The sequence below is a fragment of the Prenolepis imparis genome, unplaced genomic scaffold (genome assembly GCF_030444845.1).
Source record: "Prenolepis imparis isolate NDT839.2.m4 unplaced genomic scaffold, iyPreImpa1.0 SCAF_8, whole genome shotgun sequence".
Classification (NCBI taxonomy): Eukaryota; Metazoa; Arthropoda; class Insecta; order Hymenoptera; family Formicidae; genus Prenolepis; species Prenolepis imparis.
The window spans coordinates 1,590,740-1,601,675 of NW_028141166.1; the positions used below are offsets into that span (position 1 = coordinate 1,590,740).

Sequence of the window (10,936 nt, forward strand, 5' to 3'; positions counted from 1 at the left end):
CGTGCATGGCGTTTAGAAAAATTTTTATAGATCGCAGAAATGTATGCCCGTTCGAGGAATGTACAACTATTGCTTCGACGTGTATGACAGTTTTTCGGAAAAACTTCTTACACACGAATACGATAGGTGTCATTCCAGCAGGCGGCTACAGAAAAGCGAACACGCATTCGCGTAAAGGTCTCCAGTAGTTAATATGGAAGGAGCGCGAGCTCGGTCATCCTATAAACCACGCAGGGCGTGCACGTGAATATCGCACGAACGACGGCACACTCGTCGATGGTTATTATGAAAAGACATCGGAAACGGGGATAACATCTCGTCACGTGTTGCAATTCCACGGCTGCTTTTGGCATGGATGTACTTCGTGCTTTCCGATAAATCGCGATAGACCGCTTCCGTCGGCTATGAAGCGTAGAGACACGATTGACTCGCGATACGAGCGAACTCTCGCGATCACGTGGCGACTTCGACAACGGGGGTACTTGGTGACAAAAAAGTGGGAGTGTGCTTTCGATCGAGAAATGCGGGATAATCGCGAGATGCGCGAATTTCTCGAGAAGCATCCGTTGCTGGAAACAGCACCGCTCGATCCTCGCGACGCATTTTTCGGTGGACGTACGGGAAATATCGCGACACTTTACAAAATTTCGGGTGCGGAGAAAATACGTTACGTGGACAAATGTTCTTTGTACCCGTATGTATTGAAGACGGGTGCTTTTCCTATCGGCCATTCTGTCATTTATATCGGAGATGAATGCTCCACTTTAATCGGAACGGCACCGAATTATAATTTTGACTTTGTCGAAGGCCTCGTACGTTGTATAGTACTTCCACCGCGCGATTTATTTCATTCGGTACTTCCGTATCGCTCGCACGGAAAATTGTTATTTGCCTTATGTCGCAGTTGCTGCGAAACATTTTCGCAGTTGGCGTGTACGCACGAGCGTCCTAGCGAACGCGAATTCGAGGGCACGTGGGTGTCCTGCGAATTACGCAAGGCCATCGAAAAGGGTTATCTTGTGATAAAAATAAATGAAATTTGGCAATATGAAATTAGTCAATATAATCGCGAAACACGGCAAGGTGGATTGTTCGCCGAATATATAAACTCATTTCTACAACTTAAACAGGAAGCAAGTGGGTGGCCGAGCGAATGCGAGGACGATGGCGCTAAAGAGCAATATCTGAGGGAGTACGGGGAAACCGAGGGTATTGTTCTCGATAAGCGTAACATAGCGCGAAACCCTGGTTTACGTTCGGTCGCGAAGCTTTGTTTGAATTCATTCTGGGGAAAATTTGGCCAGCGATCCAATTTGTCGAACACCGAAGTCGTTAAAACGCAGCAGCGTTTTATGTCATTATTAACAAATCCCGAGCACGAGATAACCGATATATTACCTGTAAACGACGAGGTAATATATGTTTCGTGGCGATTGCGACAAGAGGCTATCGTATCCTCACCGATAACCAACGTAGTAATAGCTGCATATACGACCGCGCAAGCACGATTAAAATTATACGAATATTTAGAGCGTTTAGATCGCCGCGTGTTATATTACGATACCGATTCCTGTATTTATGTGAGCACCGGTGATCCGCATGAATATGAGCCGTGCACGGGTAATTTTTTAGGCGATATGACCAACGAGCTCGAGAGCTACGGTCGCGGTAGCTACATCGAAGAGTTCGTGTCCGGTGGCCCAAAATTTTACGCCTACATTGTGCGAACACCCGGGGGCTGTGAATATGAGACTTGTAAAGTTAAAGGAATAACCCTTAATTACGAGAATTCGCGGCACGTTAATTTTAAGAGCATTAAAAAATTATTATTAGCGCGAGAAAAGAATCAAGAAAAAGAAAAAGATGACGTAGGAGAAGAAGAAAATGAAACTACAATAAATCTACGTTTTAGAGCAATTCGACTCACCGCGTTTCATGAAATTGTAACGCGGGACGAGACGAAAATATGCGCACCAGTATTGGTAAAACGTAGATTTATTAATAGCCGCTACTCAGTTCCGCACGGTTATTTATCATCGGAATAATAATATTCTTTTCTCGCGTATTTTCTTCGGTCTTCCACGTCTTTCTTTCAAAGTAGGATATAAGAATTTTATACATTTTTTAGGAAAGTAATGTAAATTATTGTAATAGTTGTAGTATTTGTATATAGTATTAGTAATAATTGTAACAATAATTGTAACATTTATAAAATGTTTTGTTCCTGTAATTTTAAGTGTAATAAGCTATAAAGAAAATATATATTATGTATCACGTCTATGTAATAATATCAATTTTATTTAAAAAGTAGCATAAAGTAAAATTTTGTACTTCAAATTGTCTAATATTTTCCTTCTCTCTATCCTCCCTTTACTTCGAAATAATTTTATTCTTTTCAGCAATAAAACCTGGACATAGCGTTACTAAATACGAACTCGAACGCACGTGTTTTCTCTTAGGCCTCCTTTGTGACCTGAGCTGCCAATAATATCCGACAATGCGACGCTGAGTAAGCGATTAGTCGAAATTGTAAACGGACGCTGGCCAGTTGTAGATTAGATTCGTTTATTCGTCCCCCAAAGGGGTTTGAAGGCGCTTTTAAGGAGCGGTCCCGAACCTTTACAAGATATCCTCATTCCCCTTCGCGACCTGGCCATATGCGACCCTTACATCCTCTTACCCCCTTCCCTCACGTTTCCCATCCCCTTCCCCTTCTCCCTGCCTTCTTCTTCAAATCTTCCCGCCTCTCGTCTCTCCTTCCTCTCTCTCTCCTTTCTGCATTCCTCTATCCTTGGCCTTCTTATTCCTTGCGGTTTCCTCCTCCCCTTGTCTTCCTACCGCCTCCCCCTTCTCACAGTCCAAAAACATCTCGTCTCCGCACATCCTTCCTCTGTAAATCAAGACATATGACAAGACCATGATACCAATTACTATACGATCACCACCCTCCATCTCCACCCCCTTCTGACCTCCCTTCCACCCCTCCCTTCGCCTCCTACTTTATACCTCCTCAACCCTCTCCACATCTCCATCTCCTCGTCCCACTTCCATTCCCTACCTTCCACCCATAACTCCCTGCTATCAAACTCTACCCTTTTTTCCTTTCCCCTCTCCATCCTTGCTCTCTCCTTGATCCTCCATTTCATTTTCCTCTCTTCCCTCGTTAGATCCTCGTCCACTTCCATTCTCCATCTTCTCCCTATCTCCCCTCTTTTTTCTAAAATCTCATCCCTATCTCCCTTCTCCTCCATTATAACCAGTAGCCATCTCTTTCCCCCTTCCCCTATCCTCTCCTCCACCCCCCTTAACCCCCCTTAACATCACCTTTCTTCCCAGGATCCTTTCTATCATCATTTTTAGCAGCCTACTCCTTTCTTCAAAACTATCCCCCTCTATCCCCCTCCACACCAGGTTCCTCCTTCTTCTTGCCCTCCTCACCTTCTCCTCCAATTTCTCTCTCGCCTCCCTTTCTCTCTCCCTCTCCTCTTCTTTTTTCCTTTCTCTTTCTATTCTATTCTCTAACTTCTTCCATAACTCCCTTCTCCCCTCCTCCTCCTCTTCTTCCTCCACACTCTTCCACCAGCTATCCCCCTCTTGACCCCCTTTTGCTATCCTATCCTCCTCCTTATCTTCTTCGACCTTATTCTTCCCTGCTTCTCCCCCTATCATTTTCCCTATCCCCTTATCGCTCGCCCCCTCACTTTCCTCTCCCACCCCCTCACTATCCCTGATCACTCTACGGCCTTTTTTCTCTTCTCTCCCTTCGTCCTTCTTCCTCCTCTCAGCATCTTCCTTCTTCCTCCCCTTTTCCTCGCTCCCTACGTCTGCACCTACAGCCTCTTCCTCTGTCGCTGCCTCCTCTCCCCTGTCTTCTAACCTGTCATCTTCTTTCTCCTCCTCTTCCCGTGCTTTCTCTCCTCTCTCTCTCAAAAGTCTCAGCTCCCTCTCAATCCCTCTCATTCCTTCCACAATTCCACTCAAGCCTTTCCTTATCTCCTTCATCTCACTCAACCAGTCCTCTTCCCAACCCATAATCACACCACTTTCTCTCTGTCTGTCTTTCGCATGTAACCTCCACGCACTACTGCGTATCACTAATAGCCCCTCGCAACATGTGCTCGCACACGTGGCCCGCCGGCTTTCCTGTGTCGCCATCACCTGTAGTCCCAGCATCTCGTTCTACCGCCGGCCGATAACACTCTCCTCCGTCAGTTCCTTCCCTACCGACCAATCCGTTCCCTAGTTCTTCTTCTACCGCCGTTCCTTCATCTCTCTCCTTCCTTGCCGACTCCTACCTTCTCTCATATCCACTCTCATTTACTCTCCCTTCCCGTCTCCAGCGCCCTCTTCATTACTTTCCACACTCTTTCCTTTCGCTCCATACATCTTGCGCCCTCTCTGCTGCTTTCTTCTGCCTCCGTTCCACTTAGTCATTTCCTTCCTCCTCCCCTCCTACCTCTCTCTCCTGCCGTCATTCTTCTATTTGCTCCGACTTTTCCTTCCTCTAGATCCTTTCTTCTACTCCATCTCCAGCTCTATCTTCATTTGCCCACCTTCCTCTTCCTTATATCCCTTCGTCCAACACTCCTCCAGCCTCCACCCTCACTCTCACCTCCGACAAACCCGTCAGAGCTCCGAGCTCCTAAATCCGCCTGTCCATTAACCGACCGCCATGTTCCGACCCGTTGGCCAGTTGTATTTTTTACTTATTTTTTGTTTCTTTTGTTACCGACGATGCTGACGATATTTGACAATACGACACTGAGTAAGCGGTCAGTCGAAATTAGTGCATGCTCATATTTTTTATCTTTTTTCAGCGCTATATTTTTTTATCGCCATATTGTCGGCTTTTTTTCAGAAACCCTGTCCGCTCTCCCCCTTCCCCACCAAATACAAAAATCAACCAATCAGCGTGCTGGGCCACTATAGTTAGAGCCTATCATAGACGGTCGGGGTGTCATAAACCCCCACGCCGGCTTCGCTATACCTCGATTTTTATCGCCATTTTGTCGGCTTTTTTCAAAAACCCTGCCTACTCTCCCACTCTCTTCCCAAAAACCAACCAATCAGAGTGCTGGGCCACTATAGTTAGGCCTATCAGAGCCCTGGGCCTAATGACCCCTATTAGCGGATCGACCAATCACGGATCGAAAAGCCCGTCTAGCCACGCCCCTCTGGCGCCAGTGGGCGAGTGGTGGGGGTTTGTTTTGACTCGCTATAGTGGCCCATATCTACTTTTGTTATATCCTTATAAAAATACAAAATTCGACATCCATGAAGTAAATTTATTCATTGTTCCGCCTACAACAGAAATGAAGAGAGAAAATTATATTTAAGAAAATAATAGGATGATTTCTCATTCTACTATTAATCACTATCTGAGAATTAATATATTCTTAAATTCTTAATATTATTTTATGTTAATTTAAAATGTACAATAATTTATATTTGTAATTGTAATTGGTTATTATTTTGTACTCAACGGGACACATTTGACATTTTCTTTTCAAAATCCTAAGAATCAGTTGCCTTTTTTAAAAATTTCTTTCAGTTACTATTTTTTAATATAAAATTCTAGATAAGAAGTTAGTAAAGTATTAACGTAATTGTTATGGTAACAGAAATTTGATAGGGATTTTCAAATCAAAGGAAGGAAAAACGTAAAAGAAAGTATAAAAACAAGTAGTGTATACAAAAATATATAATTGTTTAACGTAACTAATTTTAAATTACATGTAAATAAAAATTACGTAAGTTTTATATAATTGGCTGTAAATCTACAGATTGGACATTTTACTTTTATTATTTCTACATTTATTGTATTATCACTTAACATTTGCAATGCACAGTTGTAACAAACTATGTGTCCACATTCTGCTGCGCCAAAGTTATTCGAAGTTATATATAAGGTACATATTGGACATGCCAAAGGCTTGATGTCATCTAACTTTATATGTCGTCGTTTACAATTAGCACGGTTGCAAACACTAGTTTTATAATCGTTACATATGTTTTTATTTTGCAATGTACGTCCAACCTCTCTTTTGAGATTCTCCGTTGGATTTCTTGTTGTTTCATATTGAAGTTGTTCTATGCTGGTGCAGTGCATATATGGGCAATTCTTATTGCGGCACGTAGTATTTTGAAAATTGAAGCAATATTTAAAGACATGCACTTTACCGCAATCCAGATCAAAGCAGGAATTATCTTCACATTTTTCAATGGTTACTTTCCTGAAACATTTTTGTTATATAATGTGAGAACATGTAACAAAAAGGTTATGCTTTATCATTAGACACTACAAATTCTTACTGTAAGCCGTAGCGAGACATATTTCTGTTTAATAAAACAACAGCAGTAGCAAATAACGACGATGGAAATAAAAACAACAATATCAGCAAATAACGACAATAGAAATAAAAACAACAGAATTTATTAGGGTGCGATTCGGACTATTCTACAATAAGCATCGTTATCTGTTGTCGGATGTCGTAGCGTCCAATCACGGTCTTAGGCCGAATTCACACTTTGACAGCAAATAAGGGAAAGCTTGAAGTTAGCCGAAAAAATCTCATTTTCGTTTAAAAAACGATTCAATCATTTGCTGATGATTATTGGTCTAATTATAGCATTTGTTTATTATTTATCTTAAAAACGAAAAATAATCTGTCACATTAAGGCCGCATCTACAATGGGTATAGCCTTAAGGCCATAAGGAATTGACCAATCACAGTTGAATGTAAGGTTTTGCGCACAATAAAGAAAATATTAGGAATAAAAATTATTTTAAAATAATAAAATCGATAAAAAATGTTTTTAAATATAATCAATATATAGTAATATATATATATATATATATATATATATATATATATATAATTGATAATATGATCGATTCTTTTCGCATTTTTCTTTCGTATTCACTATTGTATCGTTTTTTAGAAATACTTAACACAGAGAGGGAATTTATCGTCTCCTTTATTTCCACAATAAAAATAATCCAGCAAATATTTTAACCTGATTTCACAAAGAAGACTATTATATTGATTTTTGTAAATTTTTACTTAAAAATGTGACGTAAATATATAAATACATTCAAAAATGTAAAGTGCTATATATACATATATGTATATTTATATATATATAATATGAGAAATAAAAATCGAAAACACAAGCGACAATTGAAAAAAAATATCGTGAAAATTATATAGTTCTTCGAAACTTTGAGTTTAGAGTCATAGATGATTGTACCAATATGATGGAAGTGGTAAAAGAATTTGTCAAATTATTCTCTATTAATTACAAACATCTCTTTTATTGCTTATCCACAAATTTTCAAAATATATACAGGGTGTCTCAGACCATCCGTACATGCGGAATATTTTGAATTTTCGATTTTAAAGTTGACTTTGAGACTTCTTTCATAACTGCTGCAAAAGTCAAATATGTATCACCATTTCATGTATTTGTTAAAGCCCTACAACTTTTGTTTAAAACATTTTAGTCTGTCGTGCTCAGTCTTCAAAATATTAGGTATGAACAGATGGTCTGAGACACCCTATATAACATTGCAATACCTTAATACAGAGAATATAAGAATATGCACATAAAAAGTAAAGAAAGAACTAATTTTTTCATCTTTATTAAATCATATAATCTATGTGTAAAAGACAAATTAAAAAAAAGAATCAAAGATATAATGCTTGAATATTATATTATAATTAAAATAAAATAAATAATTAAAATAAAATAAATAAATAAAAGCCAAGCAACACATAGTTAATGGACAAAGAATCAATAGTTGATGCAATAGTTACAATCACTTAAATAATGTCTATATATGATTTGCACGTTAATTTATATAAATATATATATGTGTGTCTGTGTGTGTGTGTGTGTAGTAACATGTAATCGAGAGACGGAGTTTCATATCAGTTTAACTTATATAGAGCTCGGATTTTTTTTATTTTGCCCATTTGTTAATAAATATTAATATTATATTATTTTTTATTAATGTAAATTTGTGAGATATTGATGTAATATAAGAATATGGAAAATATATATATCGGAACACCTAAATATCTCAAAAGCATCATTTTTTTCTACAATGCTTTTTCGAGATATTAAGAAGTTCTGATTCATTTTCTGACACAACATAAATTTAACTGCTCATGCAAAACACAAATGCAGCTTCATACAGTACTTATGCTCTGTCTACATATGAGGCGATATCTTACAAACCGCAAATCCATTTCAGTTATATGTATACATACTCATTTTAAGCAAACACAATTATAAAGAATTTTTTTTCTCCACACTCACATACGTAAAAATGGTAAAAATCATTGTAAAAATCATTGTCCATTTATCACATTTTTTACAATAGTGAACGGGAAGTGGACCATCTATTCGAAAAGGCATGCGCTTTAAACAATATTTGCAGTAGGCATGACCACATTTTAGAGCCTCCACACTGCTATGCGTTAATTTAATATAACAATTATTGCATACAAGTGCACCTGCGGTAAAAATCTTTAGTTAACGCATCTTAACATTTTTTAATATTTAAATAATTAAAAAACTTACTATTATTGTAATTTGTTTCGCAAGCTAAACACGGCCATATGCATTGGCCCAACATATTTAATGTACAGCAATGCATTCTCAATTCTGATGAGAAAGATTCTCTTAAAATATACGCCAATCGATGCATTTCATTGTTAACAGATTGCCGAAAAGGCCGTATATTTTTATTTACTTCATCAACTTCATAATCGGTAAGATGTACTTTTTTGCAACATTTATTTCGATTACAAAATTGATTAGTGCATTTTTCCACTTCGTGACTCATTTTGCACGGGTTTCTCATACATATGCGAAGCATAAAGTCACGGCAAATCATTTGTTATATCAAATGTAACAACAAAAGAGAAAAAAACATACAGATAATAAACGACACAAGAAAATGTAACGACAATACTCAAGAAGTCGATTGTAAACCACACAACTAAATGAAAATTACAAAAATTAACGAATTTATTAGAAACTTAATACTTTTATCCAAATCTAATAAATACGCTCATTTTTGAAATTTTAACTTGGTTGTGTGACACAATCAACAAGCAGAGCGACTTTATTATAAGGTTACGGTTTCTGTACACGTGACGTTTGAGTGTATCCAGAGTACGTTCTAAAATTCACTGCACTGCCAGTGCTGAAAATTTATAGTGTACGTACATGCCGTAAACTATAGAATTTCTGTACTGACAGTATATTGGACAGAAATATTGGAACGCACCCAATGTCACGTGTGCATAAACCATAACCTTATAATAAAGCCGCTCTGCGTGTCGATTGTGTGTCACGCAACTAAGTGGAAATTAAAAAGATGAGCGTATATATTACATTCGAAAAAATAAATCTATAAATTTTCTGATAAATTCGTTTATTTTTATAATTTTTATGTTAGTTGTGTGAATTATAATCGACTCTCTCAATCATGTTGTAACATTTTCTCTTGTATCGTTTATTATCGCTCGTGTTGTCTTTTTCGCTTTTTGTTTTTACATTTGATATAACAAATGATTTGCCGTGACTTTATGCTTCGTGTAAGTTTGAAACACCCATGCGGAATGCGTCACGAAGTGGAAAAATGCCCTAATCAGTTTTATAATTAAAATACATGTTGCAAAAAGGTGCGTCTCACCAATTACAAATTAATGAAATAAATAAATAAATATATTCGGTTTTTTCGACAATCTGACAATGAAATGCATCGATTGGCGTATATTTTATGAGATTCTCCCATGAGAATTGTGAATACATTGCTGTATATTAAATATGTTGCACCAATACATATGTACATGTTTACCTTACAAAACAACTTTTAATAATAGTAAGATTTTTAATTATGTAAGTAATAATAATAGTAACAATAATATTAATATTAAATGTTAATTTTTAAAATGTGTTAACTAACGATTTCCACAGCAGATGCACCAGTATGCAATAATTGTTATATTAAATTGTTACATGGCAATATGTAGACTCATATCAGTTGCATATGTTTTAATCTCATCCCATTTTATGGAATAGATGATTCACTTCCCCACTTTACTATTATAAAGCATGTTGTTGCGTATTCACTCAAGGACGCCTTGAGGTTGCGCGAATGCCGGGTCTGTACTAGATTTAGCACTCGAAGCGAGCGTTAACGCACGTCGATGGAATTCCGGGTGAGAGACTGACGTCACAAACAATAACAAAAAAAAATAAAAGAAGAAAGCAAAGACCGAGTTGAATTTGGACTCGATAACACTTTAATTGTAATTTTCACACGAGACAACGAATACAAAAAAAAAGAATAAAGAACACAATTAGAATTGAAATTCGGTTGATGGTCGCTCACAGCCGAATAAGAACGCGGACCATTGAGATTTGTTAATATCGTGAATAACGAGTATGGTCGCCTCCAGTGATAAGCATTCAAGTGGTCGCTCGGAGATCTTGATCTCGCACATTACCTGCGTCATTAACGACGGAAATCTTGCCGAGCCCGAATATGGCGGACCCTACGAACGGAAATCTTGTCCACGCGCGGCGGAGATCTTGACCGCGTACAGGATGCGAGTTCGCGAACGCGATGAATGCACCACTCACTAGAGGCGGCTGATCACCATACTCGTCTCACTCTCGCCTGCCGTCGAAGTCCGAAGTTTCCGCAGATGAAACTTGTGAATGCGAGTTCGAAATAGTTGACTCACAACCGATAGAAGGATCGATTTAGCGTCGGCGATGAACCGCGAGACGGCCTAATAACTCTCACACAAGATCGGAACTGAACCACCGCGTGGCGGATGACCTCGATGAGATCGAATTCCGCGAGAACGACTCGCCTTTCGGAGTCGTGTGATAAAGCGTGATTAGTTAAACTGGG

At 38.3% G+C, this 10,936-nt stretch overlaps 2 protein-coding genes across 2 annotated transcripts; one reads left to right on the top strand and one right to left on the bottom strand.

The window, feature by feature from the left end:
• The first annotated feature begins 404 nt into the window (after positions 1-404).
• On the top strand, positions 405-6,542 carry LOC145939244 (uncharacterized). The gene is made up of 3 exons (XM_083043489.1): positions 405-694; positions 905-1,755; positions 6,496-6,542. Exons 1-3 carry the CDS (start codon positions 405-407, stop codon positions 6,540-6,542), a joined length of 1,188 nt encoding a protein of 395 aa, XP_082899615.1.
• Positions 6,543-7,529: 987 nt separating this feature from the next.
• LOC145939245 (uncharacterized) lies at positions 7,530-8,902 on the bottom strand. The gene is made up of 3 exons (XM_083043490.1): positions 8,554-8,902; positions 8,373-8,519; positions 7,530-7,558 (listed from the first exon to the last, which is right to left on the bottom strand). Exons 1-3 carry the CDS (start codon positions 8,900-8,902, stop codon positions 7,530-7,532), a joined length of 525 nt encoding a protein of 174 aa, XP_082899616.1.
• Positions 8,903-10,936: the final 2,034 nt, after the last annotated feature.

Bases quoted from the DNA above. Each gene is read 5' to 3' on its own strand.
- LOC145939245 (XM_083043490.1), bottom strand. From the start codon at position 8,902: ATGATTTGCCGTGACTTTATGCTTCGCATATGTATGAGAAACCCGTGC. The intron at 8,520-8,553 runs GTTAAGATGCGT...TTTTTACCGCAG, and splicing joins TTATTTAAATATTAAAAAAT to GTGCACTTGTATGCAATAAT. The intron at 7,559-8,372 runs GTGATAAATGGA...AATGTTATATAG, and splicing joins CGTTCACTATTGTAAAAAAT to GGTGTCTCAGACCATCTGTT.
- LOC145939244 (XM_083043489.1), top strand. From the start codon at position 405: ATGAAGCGTAGAGACACGATTGACTCGCGATACGAGCGAACTCTCGCG. The intron at 695-904 runs GTATGTATTGAA...CTTATGTCGCAG, and splicing joins GACAAATGTTCTTTGTACCC to TTGCTGCGAAACATTTTCGC. The intron at 1,756-6,495 runs GTAAAGTTAAAG...CGGATGTCGTAG, and splicing joins GGGCTGTGAATATGAGACTT to CGTCCAATCACGGTCTTAGG.